Source organism: Boleophthalmus pectinirostris, unplaced genomic scaffold (genome assembly GCF_026225935.1).
Source record: "Boleophthalmus pectinirostris isolate CB_2022bp ecotype Guang Dong unplaced genomic scaffold, ASM2622593v1 HiC_scaffold_8, whole genome shotgun sequence".
Classification (NCBI taxonomy): domain Eukaryota; kingdom Metazoa; phylum Chordata; class Actinopteri; order Gobiiformes; family Gobiidae; genus Boleophthalmus; species Boleophthalmus pectinirostris.
This window is the reverse complement of record NW_026571515.1, coordinates 36,656,373-36,674,694: the sequence shown is the minus strand read 5'-3', so window position 1 is coordinate 36,674,694 and position 18,322 is coordinate 36,656,373. Positions and strand designations below refer to the sequence as shown.

The window sequence follows — 18,322 nt, the reverse complement described above, 5'->3', positions numbered from 1 at the left end:
ATGACTTAAAAGTGCACTGTGTTTTCTGTTGAGCGATTTGACCTTTAACTTGGTCTGTTGGCCCAACCTGCTTGTCTCCATGAAAATATACACATTTAATGCCATAGTGTGGACAATTCCAGGCAAAACAATAACATCTCAATGGAGACAAGCAGGTGGTGGACCCTCCACTTTAATGCAATACTGCGCAATATTCTGGAGGTGGCCCATCACCTGCATGACACCATGGAAAGTTAAAACCATTTTATGCCATACTGTGGAATATTATAGTTAAAGAACTAATTTCCATGGAAAGAAACAGAACAGATAAGTGTAAGGTTTGTTGAGATGAAATACATGTTTTTCTACACTTCTACATTTTCAATGAGATAAAAACAACCATAATGAAAATCATCACTTTTTGTCTTTTATTTTAGTAATTTTTTTGGCAAAAAATGTTACACAGTGGGGTTTTAAGTCTGTCCTCCTCATCAGCCTTAATGTTAAAAGATATTTCACTAGGAAAATATGTAATCAGTTGTCGTTTCTGCATGTCACTAATTGTACCAGTACAATCTGACAGAGTGACGCCTCTCGTTGTGTGGCAGAGATGAAGGAAAGCCTGTGTAAATAAACCAGTCTAAGAAAAGCTTTTAGTGTCGTGGACAGTGCTCAAAGTGCTAAAAGTGCACAGCTAAGCCACTTCCTCTGCTTCTGGGAGGTGAGGGCTTAGACTGAGGAGGGTAGGGCTGTTATTTGATCATTAAATCATAAAAGACTTCTCATCCACTCACCTCCTCAGCTCTGGGTACTTCCTCCAGGCTGAAGGTGTTGGCCTATAGATTTATAGTCCTCCTGACCAGTTAAGTGATTGCAGTTTCCCCATTTAAAACTGCAATAAGGCCCCCAAGCTCAGAATATATAACTGACAAAAGTATTGAGAGAATTAATTGTTCAAGTGTAGGTGTCCCTTTCTCAGATGGAGCAGGGGCCAGAATTCTATTGATTATATATTGTGTTTTTAAATAACATCCAAATGAAAAATCCACAAAGGTTTGACTTAAATCTAAGGCAGTGCATTTAATACAGTTGTATTCTTTCTGTCATTTCTAATGGTCAGTGATCAGCTTAGGTCTAGGGCTGGGTATCATTCAGAATTTGCCGATACGATACATATCGCGATACATAGGCCACGATACGATACATATCTCGATACAGTGAGCTTACGATTCGATATAATTCAATATGGTATATTTCAAATCAGTTCGATACAGTCCAATAAAAAATAATGTCTAAATCATGGCTGTGATACTAAAAGTCTTTGTTAAACCACTTCTTGTGAAATGTTCATATGAAACACAAACATTTTAATCATTAAAACAGTGAAAATGTCAAATGTGTCGCATAAACAAGTTTTCTTCCTCTAAACAATGAACAAAACTGTAGCTGTAACAAAATAATTTAGTAAAATATATAAAAAAAATACTCTTGGCGATATATTGATACAGCAGCCCACGATATCGATACTGTATCATCACATTAAACGATACGATATATCGATATTTCAATATTTCTGCACACCCCTACTTAGGTCTTTATAATAATGTGATCTACTATCAATCACGTGTCACTAAAAGCACATGGGCTGAAGGGTCTATATTATGCAAAATGGACTCTTGTGAGCTTTTAGCGATGTTAGAATGTTGTTACCTCAGCAAAAACATACCTGGAGTTGTGTTTTGTTTCATTCACACATGTTTGAGTAAGCCTGTAAACTCAAAATGCTTTGTTCTACCTTATGATGTCATGAAGCAGTATGTTTTACAGTAACTACTCTTTTTACTTTTCGTTCAGTAGAGATTGGCAATTCTAGGGCTGAAATCGTCCACATAATTTTAGTTAAGGTTTGTGGAGTTTAAAAACAAAGTGGAACACTCTGTTATTACCACATGACATCACAGGGTGGAACAGAAACATGCAGGATTTGTGGATTAAAGTGAATGAAACAAAACATGACTCTCAGGTATGTTTGTGATGAGGAAACATAACATAAATCAGAAAACAGTGTACATTTAAAAAAAAAAAAACATGACTAAACTTCATCCAAGCTGAGTAAAGCTGTAAAACCAACAAAATTATATTACGGTAAATAAAATTACATTAGAGGTAAATAAACTATAAAAACAGACAATCATATTTGTTCCATTTTCTCACAGGGACACTGACCCAGAATGAAATGGTGTTCCGGCGTTTGCATCTGGGGACTGTGGCCTACGGAATGGACTCTATGGATGAAGTACAGAGCCACGTGTTCAGTGCTTACACTCAGGTGAGCAGGCTGCTGGGAGGGAGAGCATCACCGTGTAAAAGTGGAATTCAGATATCAGCATGTGCTTTGTAACAAAAATTTTAAAGAAAAAAATGTTGTGTAATAAGGAACTGAAAATCAATCAATACAGGGGGGAAAACAGTCTGATAATTAGGAAGGAAGTACATATTGGCATGCTAGTTGCTGTTACCATCACGACAAAACTTATCGCTCATGTCTTTGAGTTATGAAAGGCGTCTCCGACAGCACCTTCGCATATTTGATTGAAGAGAAATCTAGTCTAACGCGCTTTAAGGAGATTTTTGTAAGTCCTGTCCTCCTTTGAAATTTGCATGGGAAAGCGCTCGTACAAACAGCGCTTGCATTGTGTTGAGAAGTTTGAGTTTGTGATTTTTGTTTGTTTCGATGCTTCCTGACCTCAGATGACACCCTTTGTCCCCCTTTGACACCAGAGGTCGGTGAAGCAGGAAACAGGATCAGCCCAAAGCAAAGCACCAAACACACTGCTGATTTAATGACGCCTCCATTAACAAACCCAAAAATAGAGGCGCCACAACAGCTCAACGTGGTTCATATTTTCTTAAGACACCTGGTTACACTTAGAGTTGCCTATCACCAACATTGTTACTGACTAGTTATTTAAAGAACACACATTATGCATTCTTGTGACTTAAAGACCTATTGTGCTTGTGTCTGTTGTATAGTGATAATCTACGACACCAAAGGATCATTATGTTGTCATTTGGACATTTAAATCGCAGTATTGATCTAAAATGACTTGATAAAAGAAACAAGAACGCTGATTTCCGTGTTTGAAAAATGTGGTGCCTAATGGGAGCTGATGTCGCCGTAAATATCACAACAAAGAGCTGTGGAGTTTGCTGGATAGTTGCACATTAGCAATTAGCACTTTTTTTATTTTAATTTGTGCAAAGATAAGTACATGAGACTGCTGAATCTCACATATATCACCTACTAAGAAAAAGAAAATCACAGAAGTAAAAGCAGGGTTTTTACTGGAGGTGAAAACAAGGGTCGATTGAATCATTGACAATTTGAATAGACAATAAACATTACTCAAGCTAGAGCTTTTACTCAGCATTGCCATGGATTTCTGTTTTAATAGAAACAATTTATCTTCAATCTGTTTAGTTTTTGAAATGTTTTGAAAATTGTATCCATTTAAATTTCGATTTGATTGCACACAAGTGCAGAAAGGTCACTTTTCAAAGTCAATATTTTTGGAAGATTCAATTGTAAGTTTATTTTATGTTTAAGCAGCGTTTTATAGTTACCAAATAGTTGCCGTTGTCAGTGAACACAATTCCCAAACATAAAACATAAGCACATGCATAAAAAATAGACTTTGATGAGTACAAAATCTGAGGTATGGGAAGAAGAACAATGCAAAACTTTCAGTAGAAGTAGCATCTCCTGTCATCTCTCACTCTCTTGATGAGAAAACTAAATCCGTTTCCATCTATCTCTTTGTGAAAAATCTTTGTCATTCTGTGTGTCGTTCAGCCCACTCATGACCTCCCGGCCTCCAGAGCTCCAGGGGCCACTAAAGTGAGAAAGACCATCAGCAGCCGAGTGCATGAGGCAGTGAAGGCCATCGCTCTTGTGCATAACGTCACCCCGGTGTACGAGTCCAACGGAGTGACCGACCAGGCAGAGGCTGAGCAGCACTATGAAGACACATGCAGGGTCTACCAGGCTTCTAGTCCTGATGAGGTAATGTTAAACAAGAAAATAGAGGAAAACTACCAAGGATTCACAAGATAAACAACCAGTCAAAAGTTTGGACACAGCTTCTTTTTCAATGTACTTTGTATGTACGTTCTACATTTTATTTGGAAAACTCAAATATATGATGTAAGATATGAGGAATTATGTAGCAAAGGAAAAATATAAATAACTATTTAAATACTGTTTTATTTAACAATTTAATATGTATTTTTAAAAAAAAGGTATTTCTCACCTTCCACGGTGGTAGGTCTCTCTCACCCTCATTCAGCTTGGGTCCTCCACCAGAGGCCTGGGAGCCTGAGAGTTCTGCGCAGTATCTTTGCTGTTCCCAGTACTGCACTTTTCTGGACTGAGATGTCCGTTGTTTTTCCCGGTATCTGTTGTAGCCACTCTTCCAGTTTGGGCGTTACAGCCCCGAGTGTCCGATCACCACAGGCACCACTGATGCCTTCACTTTCCAGGCTCTCTCCAGCTCCTCCTTGAGCCCCTGGTATTTCTCTAGGTTCTCGTGTTGGTATTGCGATGTCCACCACCACGGCTCTGCACTGTTTCTTATCTTTTATTTATATATATATATATGTATATGTATATGTGTGTGTGTATACATATATATATATATATTTTTTTTATGAAGTATCTATGCTGTAGTCACACTACACTCTATATTTTGTTTGACCACCATCAATCACTCACACACACCTTTCACACTAGGCAAAGTGAGTGAAGTGTCTTGCCTAAGGACATAACACTTCCTTTGTGCTCATATTTGGTACTACAGCAGAGGGCGCTGAAAATTTACAAATCACATCACAAGTTTTTCAGGCAACATTGTAAATCTCAATTTACACTTACATTGTCTCTTTCAAATGAATAAAAACAAGAATTTTCTTTCCTGCATTTCAACACTAGATATCATTTCTGTGTGTCTCTTTCTCTTTTCTTTTGTGCTGCTAGGTGTCGCTGGTGCAGTGGACTGAGAGTGTGGGACTGACTCTTGTTGGACGGGACCAGTCTTCTATTCAGCTGAGGACCCCCACTGGACAAATCCTGAACTTCACCATCCTGCAGATTTTCCCCTTCACCTACGAGAGCAAGAGGATGGGCATCATAGTGCGGGTACCTGTCTAATCACCTCACATTTTACTGAGGGAATGCCTTTTTCTAAGCAGATGGAGTAGAGATGAATGCATTTGATTTGTTTTGTCCTTATGGTTTTAGTGCATCATGCAACTTTTTTATTTTTTACACTGTGCACTAAAATGGCTATAGTAGTTTATATTTATCTATTTACAAAGCCTGTATTTTTTTAAAGATCTACTTTGAATAAGAAAATATATATGAATTACGAAAATTCTTCCTGGAGACCTATGTCTCATACTAAAGGTAGTATGTAACCCGTACTCATACAGTTTTTAAAACGGTATTACAAGCACAATGGAACTTGTGTTGCCAGAGCCTTAACCTGCAAATAGAAGACATATAAGCATATAAGTTTATCTTATTTTCAGTATATGGATGGGTCTAATGCGAAAGCTCAGAACCTCCAAAAGTCACTCACTGAGTTGCAGAGGCTGCACTAGCACAGATTCAGGATTGGCTGCAGATGCTGGGGTTTAGATAGTGATCATTCAGATCAGATAGAGGCATTTTAGGCTTAAATCAGATAGATTACAGCATTGGAACTGGTAACCCAAATGAGAGACTCATGTGTGGCTCATTCTTCTTTCTGATTGAATAATGGTCTTGAGAACCAAAACATCAAGTTATAACATAAGCAACTTGTCCATCATGTCCAATGTTTTTGTAATTAAGAATAAATCAGTATTACAACTGTTCCCAGTAAAAGCTATATTTGATGACCTCATATCTTGGGTCACAGTTAGGTCATGCTTATGAAATTTAAAAACAAAATTCTACACACAGTTCCTTTAACTGGCATTTTGCTAATGTTTTCAGATGTCTTGGTTGTGATTTTAAGCTTGTTTTTATTTCTTGTAGCACAAATTTACTAGTAAACAAAGCGATGAAGTGTATGGATTATTTTCAGTTCGTAAAGAAAAACAAGAAAGCGAACTTCTAACAACCTCACGATGAACTCAAACAACCCGGCTGGTGACTAAGGTTTATTTTCGTTGGCCTTTTTTGACCAAAGTAAATCTCAGGAAGCCAGGAACCAAAATTTGACTTCCACATAATAATATTTTCAAATTGTTATTGAAATCCCCAGTGAATACAAAATGGCTTCCTGGCAGCTCATAATGTCAGTCTGTTTAAGAAAGAGTTTCACGTTGCTTGAATTCAACAATGAACACTGCATTTCCTAGTCACTCCTCACCCATGCTTCAGTTGCCTGTCAGTGTCTGACTTATTATTGAATGTTAAAGGCACTGTACCTGACTTTTACTGTCAACATGAAAAACAGAACTAGGTCATGGTAATGTTATTCTATTGTCTAATCTATATTCTATTGTTTCCTTATCAAGAACACACCTGGAGTTGTGTTTAGTTTCATTCACACATGTTTAATACACAAACCCTGCATAATTTACACTGAGTTCTTCTCTCAAACCCAGAACATTCAGTACCACCTTGTGATGTCATGTGGTAATACAAGTTGTGCTCCACTGTGTTTCTAACTCCATACACCTAGAATCATTTGGATGATTTCAGCCCAGGAATTGCTAATCTCTATCTCTAAGACAAAAGGACATCACAAGGTGGAACAGAGCATTTTGAGCTTTGGACAGAATAAAAATAAAGGATTATTCAAAGTTGTGTGAATGAAACAAAACACAACTCTGGGTATGAGCAATTACGGTAATGAAATAAATTCTATAATTTTTTATTTATTTTTTTAATAATTGAGATCTTGGAAAATTACAAAATCATGAACTTGATGATTATTATGAAAGTTTAATTTTGACTTTCCTATTTTCAAAGCAGGGTTATTGTGTAATTAGACTAGCTATACAAATGTAAGTGAAGGCAGTTTGCAATTTCTTAAATAACAGCATATGATAAAAATGAAAATGTAAAGCCAATAAAATTGTAATTTTCCAGTGTGTGCAAAACAATGTAGACGTATCGAAGTATATAATGTATGAAAACTACACTGAGAAGTACAAATTATATTCAGTTGTTACTACTAATAAATTCTTATTATTAATGTTACACTTTGTTTCTCAGGATGAATCGAATGGTGAGATCACTTTCTACATGAAGGGAGCAGATGTGGTGATGGCTGGGATAGTTCAGTACAACGACTGGCTGGAGGAGGAGGTCTGTTACACAAATACATGCAAATGACATTCAAATGGTTCAAGTTATTTTTATAATGTAACACAGTATTATATATATTGATGTTTTTCTAGTGTGGAAACATGGCTCGTGAAGGCCTGAGAGTCCTGGTCGTGTCTAAGAAGTCACTGACAGAGGAACAGTACCAGGATTTTGAGGTGAGGGTTTAATAAACTATAGTACTAATACTTGCATACTATTGCTAATATTGTTAGTTTTCATGTTTTATCATTTTTAAATCTTAGCTGCGCTTTGTGTTTTGGATTAACCACATCCATTCCAATTCACTTAGGTAGTTTCTGTTGCAAATATACAGATCATTGGTATTTTTCACTTGGATAGTTCAAGGATTTTGTTGAACAATGCTTGACCAAGTACAAGCCAGGTTAACCACTAATCAAATAAAATACTAAAATGTGACCACAAAGAAAAGCTTACAGCGGAAATGTAGAAATTTCATGGTACATTATGTAACTCTTCTGGTAGATCCAGGAATGGAATATGGAATGTGCCTGGAATGTTTCACAGTTTGGCATTAAAAATATCTTTATTATTATATTATTATACTGCATTTAGTTTTTTATTACTCCAAAATACCTTGGAAAAACATGCATTCTGCATTCTCCAAGCATAGTTGTCTCTTTACAGATCTGACCTGTAACTTGGTCTGGTGGTGTCACATGCATGTCTTCTTAGAGATGGATAAGTTTAATGCCACACTGTGGAGCATTCCTGACATTTCCATGGAGACGAGCATAGCACCATCAAGAACTTACATAGTGCATGTTAAAAACAGTGAATGAATGCCAAAAACATTCAGTCGATTGTTCCTTAATTGTATAGTATTCTAATTGTATAGTATTCTAAATATAATAACACTTTCAAAGCTGTAAATGTAAATGCATTTTGAAATTATAGTCCACATTAAATAAAATGCAAAAAACAGACCCAAAAATCAGCCCTTAACAACTGCTCTAAACTTCGTTACCACAATAAAACATCAAAAATGTCCTAATATCAAATGTGTCTTTGTATCATACGCAAGAGCCTTGACCTCCAGGAGCCCCTGCATTCCCCTCCTCCTCACACCCAGGGAGCAGTCATTGTTTTGGGCTGTCGCTCCCTCGTCTCCCCCCTCTCAGCCTGGAGCTCTGACTCACAGCTGACTCACCCTCTTCCTGTCTGACTCATGCTCAGATTGTTTGGACTTTCAAATTACCCCCGGAGCAAGAAACAACATGGGTGTACACTGTGTGTTTTCTATATTTGAACTATTTTTACAAACAGGTTCAACAAATGATATTTAAACATTTGTACAATAACCATTTGGCTATGATTATGTAACTGTTCGAGCAAAATATAAAATTATGCACACAACCTGGTGAATAGACACAAACATTTGTAAACACTACATTATATCTGAAAGAATGGTGCAAGAAAAGGCATTTAAGCATTTGTAAAAGAGAGATTTGAGATGGAACTGTTAATGCAATGTTTGAAGAATTGCATTATTATTATTGGGGACCTTTACAATACCATAATTTAAATGGTATGGTTTTAGATCTAAAAGCTATAGTTTTGTTTTGTGCATTAAAAATAGCATAGGGAATGTATAAATCTTTTGCACTGTTTCTATACAGCACTTAAAGTTGAATTGTGTAACTTTTCTGGTGGAGGATCTAGCCTCTCCATGTCTCCATGAACAAGTAATTGTTTTGCCTGGAATCTTGCACAACATGGCATTAAAAGTCTTGTATTTATTTAATTACAGATATAATTGCATTGTTACTGTGAGCAGGCCTGCCTCTACAGATCCGAGATGTGGCCTGCTCATTTCTGTGCAGAAATGTATGCCATGCTATGGAATGTTTTAGGTAAAGCATTCCACCAGAAAAGTTTCGCAGTGCATTTTTAAATTGCTGTAAGTACAGTGCATGTGTCACTAGTAGCTTGCAGCTACTATTTATATGGTTGACTTTTACCTGTTTTACATATGCATTTGCCATTTTAAGTTAAAAGCCTGCATGCTAAAGTGCTCAGATATATTCATAAAGCCTGAAAGGTCACATTGGCTTATTAGATTGTGTTGATTGTAATGGGGTGTCAGATTTTAGCTGCATAAAACTGAAATGCTAACAGTCTTTCGTGAACATGTGAGGCAGAATTTTGCTCTGACTCTGTTTAAATCCAGGCTCAAAACACTTCTGTTTAGCTGCATATGACTGAAGGGTTTTTATTCTGCACTCTTCTCTTCTAATGATTTTATGATGGTCATAGATGTTTTTTTTTTTTTTTTATTTCTAGGTATTGTGATTTTAATATCTTTCTTATTCTGTGAAGTACTGTGAATTACTTTGCATACGAATTATGCTATACAAATTGCCTTGCGTCATTGTTGTTGTTGTGTTGTTTTGTCTCCAGGCACGTTATGTTCAGGCCAAGCTGAGCGTTCACGACCGCTCCCTGAAGGTGGCGACAGTGATCGAGAGTCTGGAGATGGAGATGGAGCTTCTGTGTTTGACCGGAGTGGAGGACCAGCTGCAGACAGACGTCAGACCTACACTGGAGATACTCAGGAATGCAGGCATCAAGGTGACAAATACAGGGTTAAATATGTACATGGGAATAATACAGGAGTAAAGATGTAATACGCTGTTTTATTATTATTAAAGCATTTGTGGATCATAAATTTGGATATTTGTTTCAAAATAATTAAGACTTTGAGTTGTACATGACATTGTTCTTCAACTGAAAGTCTAGAAAATGAACACAACCTGTATTTATTATTTGATTATTAATTAATGTTATTATTTGGCAAGGACAATACAGCCAATACAGACTTTTCATGCAGCCTTATAATACAAAATGTCAGCTACAGTGATGAAAATTATAGTCCATATTTTGAACGTGAATTTGTCTGACAATGTATGAGTTTTATTGACAGCAACATGCTATGCCATTTTACATTGCAGTTTTGTATAGTACACAGCAGCTCATATGTGGGACTCTATTATTTCCCACATTATACAGCAGAGACATTCAACTGCAGACACTGTGCTGTAACACAATTACAATGTAACTAGAGCGTGTGTGCATCTGTGTGTATTCTCGACATGGTTCAGTATTTTCTATATCTGTGTTTGTCTGTTCAGGTCTGGATGTTGACAGGAGACAAACTGGAAACTGCCACCTGCACAGCCAAGAACGCCCATCTGATCACACGCTCCCAGGACATCCACGTCTTTAGACCTGTGAGTGTGTGCTGCAGCTGCTCCAACACTCTCATGGAACTCCAGCGCTCAGGGATAGAGGCAGGATAGACAGTCTACAGATAATATCAAAATGGTAGTGGAAGACATGCAAATTTAGGGTGTGGAGTATGTGGTCTATAATTAGAAAATTGTCAAAGCTGCATAAAGAGTTGATCAAAATATAGGAAAAACATAGCAGAAATGTAAATGTGTATTTAGCAAACAATTGTGTAATTTAAAGGGGGGTTTAGCTTGTGGTCTTACTGGTTTAAAAAAAAGAACTGCAATCTCAACTGAACTTGGGTTACGAATGCCTAAACCTGCATATATTTTTTGTTCATTCTAAGTATATGGACAGATCATGGCTCATGTGAAAGCTTAGAACCTCCAGAATTCCCTCCCTGAGCTGCAGAGGCTGCACTAGCACAGACTCAAGATTAGCTGCAGGAGCTGGGGTTTAGGTAGTGACCATTCAGATCAGAGACAGGCCTTTTAGGCTTAAACACTGGGTTTGCTCATGCTCTGGCAATCCAAAGTGAGGAGCTCATACTTTTGGATTGCATAATCGACCAAACACAACATTAAAACATCATTCATAACAAATCATCATTGCAGCTGTTATCAGTAAAAGCAATGTTGCATTTAAACATGTTTATTTTGTAATTTATAGGACGCAGATTAGTCATGTTAATTTTTGTGTGTTTAATTTGACTGTCCATTAACTATTTGTGTGATATTTGAAACTTAAAGAGGGGAAATTATGCAAAATTTACTTTTGGAACTTCTTATAAGGTTCCCTCATCAAAAACATATCTGAAGAGGTTTTAGAATATCATCCATGCAAGACTGTGTAATCTAGCGATCTCTCCCATGTCCTATTTGAACCCTAAAGGCCACAAGCCTACATCACCCATGCTCCCACACGACAATTCTCCATAAATATACAAAAACATGATACCAAACGATACACTACAGCTTTATAATCATGATACAAGTTAATACCCCATTCATCCATCCATCCATTTTCTTCAACTTATCCGGGGCCAGGTTGTGGGGGCAGCAGTCTAAGCAGGGACTCCCAGACTTCCCTCACCCCAGACACTTCCTTCAGCTCCTCTGGGGGGGCCCCGAGTTGTTCCCAGGCCAGCCAAGAGACATAGTTACTCCAGCGTGTCCTGGGCCTACCTCGGGGCCTGCTTCCGGTGGGACATGCCCAGAACAGCTCCCAAGGGAGGCGTCCAAGAGGCATCCGGAACAGATGCCCGAGTCACCTCAGCTGGCTCCTCTCGACGTGGAGGAGCAGCGAGCTCTTTCAGTGTGACTGAGCTCCTCACCCTATCTGTAAGGGAGCACCCAGCCACCCTGCAGAGGAAACTCATTTCGGCCACTTTGTATCTGCTCCCGTGATCCTGCAGAATTAAGCAGGATCGCAGGATACAGATAAGTTAATACCCCATAAAACGTAAAATACCCCATCCCCACCTTTAGGCAAGCATTTAGCACATTTCTGATGGTTGCAAAAGTTATGTTTGATTACCTTTATTGACTAAATAAAAATGTAGCTATTAATTTTTGTCAATATTGCCCAGCCCTTCTCAGAGGTCATCCCAGGACCGCTTCCTGTCTCACCGTCTTAAAAAACCCTATGCTATTCAGGACATGTCTGCAGCTTAATAAATTACCTTTCCTCCTGCAAAACCTCATGTCCTATATCAAAAAGAACAAACCAGCAGAACCACTCCCAATGGGAACATGCTACGAGCCTGCTTCCTAATTTGTTTTGCAGGTCTGTGGCTCTTTCACAGCTTTGATAGGCTTCCCCTTTGGATCAGGGCCAGAGCAAAAGAAGGTTAAGATTTGCGTACAACTGCGGTTTCAGCTATGGAGCATAACAATGGTTGGCAGAGGCTTAAAAACCGCGGTGGTCCCGGGAGAGGGGGAGTGCGGAGTGGTATTTAAACACACACATCTGGATTCGTTTCCTGGTCACTTCCAAAGCTGTGTTGTGAATTGACATCGCTTAAAAAGGGGGTGTTATGCAAAATTGATTTTTTTTTAGCTTTCTACTGCGTTATAACATTGTTGCCTCATTAAAACATGCCTGGGTGGTTGGTTTTTGATGTCATCCATGCATGTTTCAGTAATTTAGCGATCTCTCTCAGGCCCTATTTGAATCTCCATGATTAATAGCTGTAAGATTCTGTCCAAGGCTCCATCCACAAGCCTACGTCACCCATGTTCCCACACGACAATTCTCCATAAATACACACAATTTTACATAACTACTTGACAAATCTGTATTAAACATGTTGATACATTGTTTTCAGCAAATATAGCATTTTCAAAATAATAAAAGGTAACACGGTGATCCAAATATGTTATGAGTTAATACACTATAAAATTGAAATACCCACTCTTTAAAGGATATTCATACCAGAGCAGTGGGTGTGCTGACAGATCCTCTCCAGCGTTTGCATGTTTAGACTCTCTATTTTTGAATTTGACACAGTTGTTTCAAACCGCAGTTATATCATGTGGTTTGATGTTATGCTAAAATGACTATTTCGATATGGTCCAGGATTTTGACATAAAACTGACTCTGCAGAACTGTATTTATAGAGGCTGAACAATTTTGGAAGGATATCTAAACAAAATATTATGATTAGATTAGCAAAGTTTTGTAAATCAAGATTTGAGTGTACGATACACAGTAGAGAAGACTGACATCTGAACTGCTAAACTAATTTCAGTTCATGTTTGTAGAGGTTTGAACTGCAAGGTGGCTTAATTCTTAACCATGGATTTTAGAAAGATGGGAAATTTGGATGGTTACCTTAGCAATTAACAATTAAAATAGGGTTATATTGGAAAAAAAGATACATTTTGTCACAAAATTATAACAGTAAATGACTTGGTTGTGGTTTAAGTATTGCACATTGGTGTATAACTATTACTTTATAACACTCAACATAAATAACATTCAAAAACACACGAGTTCCCTATTCTTTGAGCTGTTCTTTTTGAAGTTTTCCTTTTTTGTATTTTGATATCACCTTGACTATTATCTTGACAACATAACTCTCCCTTTAGAAGAAAACCCCTTTCTTACCACAGCATCCTGAATGTGGTCACCTTTGTTACGACCCAAAACAATAACAGTTACTCCTCAGAGCCTCTAGACTCTAGATCTGTATCTCGCCTCTTATTTGAGATTGCGCCTTTGTTTTCATGTGAGTTTGTGGCTTTGTTCAAATGTGGGTTCTTTTGCAGGTGACCACACGAGGAGAGGCCCACCTGGAGCTCAACGCCTTCAGAAGAAAACACGACTGTGCCCTCGTCATATCTGGAGACTCACTGGAGGTAACGCGCTATAAGGTGATATGGGAAAAAAAGAATCACGATTTTATTTTCCCATATTGTTCGATCTCGATTTTCTTCCATTTTATTAAAAACATAGATAGACATAAAGAGCAGAATGTCATGACCACAACTGTTTTTATTTTGTGTTGATAGGACGGGTAGTTACAGAGAAATCCAGATTTAAAGTTTGGCATGCTTTTTTTCAGTATATTAACCCTAAAAGCATTTGCACATTACCGTTACTGTTAACCACGTGGAAGAAACACATGGATGCGCGTTAATGATATCAACAGAAACATGTGCGATGTCCATGCTCTTAATGAGCTCTTAAATTGCGCTCATAAACGGTGAGAAAATAGCTGTTTACTTTCCGTAACTTGGTTTATAATGAAAAGAAGCAGAAGAGGAGAGAAAGAGGAGAAAAGGTGAAGAGCTACACAGAGGCAGACTCGTACACAGAGAAAGAGGCACAAAGACACTGGATTTTAGTCAAATTGTACAAATTTAAGTCAAAACCTGTGAGGGTTTTGACCTGTGAGGAAACAAAGGTGTACTCTGTGGGTCAGGGTGCTTTTTCCTAAACAAGAGAGTGTAAATCCTCCTCAGCACTCTGCGCTCTTACTGCCACATGATTGGCTGTAGACCGGTCAATTAAAATGCGCATGCCTTATCATGGAGATTGACCTAAGTAGAGATCGCAATCTCTCAATCTTTAGATTTTTGGCACAGCCCTTTGCTGTATAGTTACATCACTCTGGAGGTGTATCACATCTGTCTCTATTATTGAATGTTCAGCAGTTACCAGGTAGACACACATTAGCTAACACTGTCAAAAACATTTTAAGAAAAAATAATCATGGATTTAAACAAGACATTTGAGCTTTTCATCACCTGTGATCAGTATGAGAGATCATGGTTCATGGTAGGCTAATGCTAGCTAGTTTGTGACTGTATGCTATTTGAGAGGGACTTGTTTAACAGCACAAATCAGTTCATCTGTTACAGTTATAATTAGTCATTTCTTTATGGTGTGTTCAAACGAAGCTCAGATTAAAGTCTAACTTGAGTAACAGAGCTTCAGACAGAGCAGTGCCTACAGTTAGCATCACACCCCAACAGAATGTTGACAATATCAGCTACAAAGTGTCAATAAGCGCGTCTCCTCATTCTTTGTCAGAAGAACAGGGCAGGAACTGAAATGACGGGGCTTTGGATAACATCATACAGTAAAAGTGCACTATGTAACTTTCCGAATAGAGGGTGCACCATCTTGTCTCCATGACGATGTTATTGCTTTGCCTGTAGCGTTAAAAGGCTGACATTATTTATCTCCATGGAGGCAAGCATGTGAAATCTGTGGATAAGTGATCATGCACACAGTGATAATACATATCTTCTGATGTATTTTACAGCAATGAAACACACATATTGAGATAATAGATATGTTTATTCAAACAGATGGCTGCTCCAGGCCAAGTTGCTGGTCAGATCTGTGGAAAAGAGACCCCTCTCACATAAAGAGTGCATGTTTAATGCCATTCTATGAAACATTCTAGGCAAAGCAATAACATCTCCACAGAGACAAGTGGCAGGTGGCATATCCTCCACCAGACAGTTACACAATGCACCTTTAAATACTTATGCAAAGGGCCTATATTATGCTATTTTCTGATCTATATTTGCAAATAAATCTGCATATTTAGGCTGAGTTCTTCTCTCAAACAGAAAACACTCTGTTCTACCTCTGTACCTAGTGATGTCATGTGATAATATTGGTATTGCTCCACTGTGTTTTTAAGCTCCATAAACCTACATTAGAATCATTTGGATGATTTCAGCCCTGGAATAGCCGCTACTAAACAAGGTCCAACAGAGCATTTTGAGCTCGGAGGATGTAGACAAATAATAAAGGGTTACTTAAACATGTGTGAATGAAACAAACACAACTCCGGGTAGGTTTTTGATGGAATAACATTATAATACGACCTAAAGCTCACAAGAGTCAATTTTGCATAATATAGGACCTTTAATGTGTTTTCTACTCTACTATCTCTGTCTATTATGCTTTTGTATGATTGTATCCTTTCAGCAGCACTGCACCAGCCCTGGATGTGGTCTGTGGTTGCTCCAAATTGAACCTCCATTTCAGGGTTAATATTTCAGTTACGTGTGGTGTCTTTATCTGGTTGTTTTTTGTGGTTACTTTGCAGGTTTGTCTGAAATATTACGAGTATGAGTTTATGGAACTGGCCTGTCAGTGCCCTGCGGTCGTGTGCTGTAGATGTGCTCCTACTCAGAAGGCCCAGATTGTACGTTTACTTCAAGAACGCACCGGAAAACTCACCTGCGCCGTGGGTAAGAGACTAAAACACATTACTATGCAAAGTGCTGATATTAAAAGTGCATTGTGTAAACTTTCTGGTGGAGGGTCCGTCAGATGCTTTTCTCCACGGAGATGTTATTGCTTTGTCAGAAATGTTTCACAGTTATCTTCCCAAAGACTAAACCAGACCAAGTTACAGGTCAGTTCTGTGGAGAGGCAACCCCGCTCACAGTTCAAATGCCTTTTTCTAGGTATTTTTAGGTACAAAAATGTTTTCTGTTCTACTGATCGACTGCAATTTTCTTTTCATTATATTTTAAACCTTTTTCACAAATCCAGTAACTTTCAATAGTAATTTCCTGGACATTAACAAGTAGTGTCCACTATTTGCTTTTGAGTAAGCCTCTGGGATAGTCTCAGGCAGTTAGTTTCCTATGATTCTTAGTAACAATGGTTGGACATAAAAGGTGATCCTGTCAGTAAGTTCTGTATTTATTACCTGAGGGAATGCTTTGTAAAATGAATAGATTTGCAGTATTCAAACTTTTTACACTACCACAAGAAACTGTTTTGGCCTTCTGAATACCACTAGATCCAAACAGGTCTAAAACAGGACTATTATGGATATAAACTAGGACAAAACTAGGATCTGTATTAAATAGACTCTAAATTTTGAATTAGCTTGTTTGCCATATCAGAGTTTGAGAACTACTGGAGTAGATTATATTTTACAGTCTAAATTGTGAATGCTACTGGTAGAGGCAGGAAGAGAGCACCAAAACCTGTATAAATCAGCTGACTGGACACGTCACAGCAATGTCACGTGACCACTCTGAGGAACACTGCTAGTGAGAAGTCAAAACTGTCAGGTATGAAAATAAACAACAACATAAATCATCAGAAGACCAAATGTACCTCACTGGACTGTTACGCTCAAGAAGATTTTCTGTGTCTTCTCTTCACCATTAAAAAGTCTCAAGCTGATCACGGACCAATAGAAAAGACAAAATCTTGATCAAAATTGAATTAACTGCACAGATTAATCGCCTCTCCACCGATCTGAGCTGTAACTTGGCTTGGAGGCATCACCTGCTTGTCTGGATAGAGATTGATAAGTTTAACACAATACTGTGGAAATCCCAGACAACGCAATAACAACTTTATGGAGATAGGAACAGGTGGCTGACCCTCTACCAGAAATGTTACACAATGTGCTTTTATGTAATACAACGCAAAATACCATTAAATAGTTTGAAATGGCTGAATTGTGCATGATCTATCCTTTTAACACGTGCATGGTTGTTTCTCTCAGGAGACGGAGGAAACGATGTGAGCATGATCCAGGAAGCGGACTGTGGCGTGGGAGTGGAGGGCAAAGTAAGGCTCCGAGTGTGAGCGCGATGACAACAATCCACTGAAGTCCAGAGAAAAGGACAGATGATTCCTCTGCTTTTGACGAGAGGGACAAAAAGCTGTGAAAACTGATCGAACTTCTCACGTCAAAGTCGAGGCCTGTTAACTGCGGTTCTCAGGCAAACGACCCTTGTCAGATGTTACATGACAGTATGCAAGCTCAGGCTCATTCTGAACCATTCATGAGGTAGTATGTTAGACGGATATTTCGAAGATTCTCTAATTTTGACTTAATTTGGTGGGATAATAACTGTTGTAAATATAAATGATAGTTTTACACCGATCAAGGAGCAGTTTGTGAAGGAAAGTTGAAAAATATGTTGAATATTACAGAAAGTGGAGAGTTCTATATTAATGACATCAGACAAGAGAGAATTCTACCCAAAAGTTAGACAATTTATACATGATAAGCACATTTTTTCTCAATACTTTAAACATGATTTCAACAAAATAAAGGTCTTTTCTTATATTTTTTTGTTAGGAAATAGGGATGGGACAAGACACAATTTCTACAAGACCAGACATGACGCACGATTTTGATATAATTTTTAATAAATGAATTGTGCCATTCAATTCGCACATTTTTTATTTATTTCATTTTATAGTTTTGCTGTCATTGTA

At 38.0% G+C, this 18,322-nt stretch overlaps 1 protein-coding gene across 2 annotated transcripts in view; it reads left to right on the top strand.

Moving 5' to 3' along the window:
- The window catches only part of LOC110156310 (probable phospholipid-transporting ATPase IIA), a 56,947-nt gene that overhangs the window by 22,593 nt on the left and 16,032 nt on the right, over positions 1-18,322 (top strand). For both annotated transcript variants that reach the window (XM_020920508.2, XM_055166238.1), the window contains exons 13-22: positions 2,196-2,308; positions 3,833-4,042; positions 5,012-5,173; positions 7,244-7,336; positions 7,429-7,512; positions 9,776-9,946; positions 10,507-10,605; positions 13,876-13,965; positions 16,176-16,320; positions 17,601-17,665. In XM_020920508.2, the coding sequence (XP_020776167.2) occupies positions 2,196-2,308; positions 3,833-4,042; positions 5,012-5,173; positions 7,244-7,336; positions 7,429-7,512; positions 9,776-9,946; positions 10,507-10,605; positions 13,876-13,965; positions 16,176-16,320; positions 17,601-17,665 (1,232 nt within the window). The remainder of the gene's footprint in view (positions 1-2,195; positions 2,309-3,832; positions 4,043-5,011; positions 5,174-7,243; positions 7,337-7,428; positions 7,513-9,775; positions 9,947-10,506; positions 10,606-13,875; positions 13,966-16,175; positions 16,321-17,600; positions 17,666-18,322) is intronic.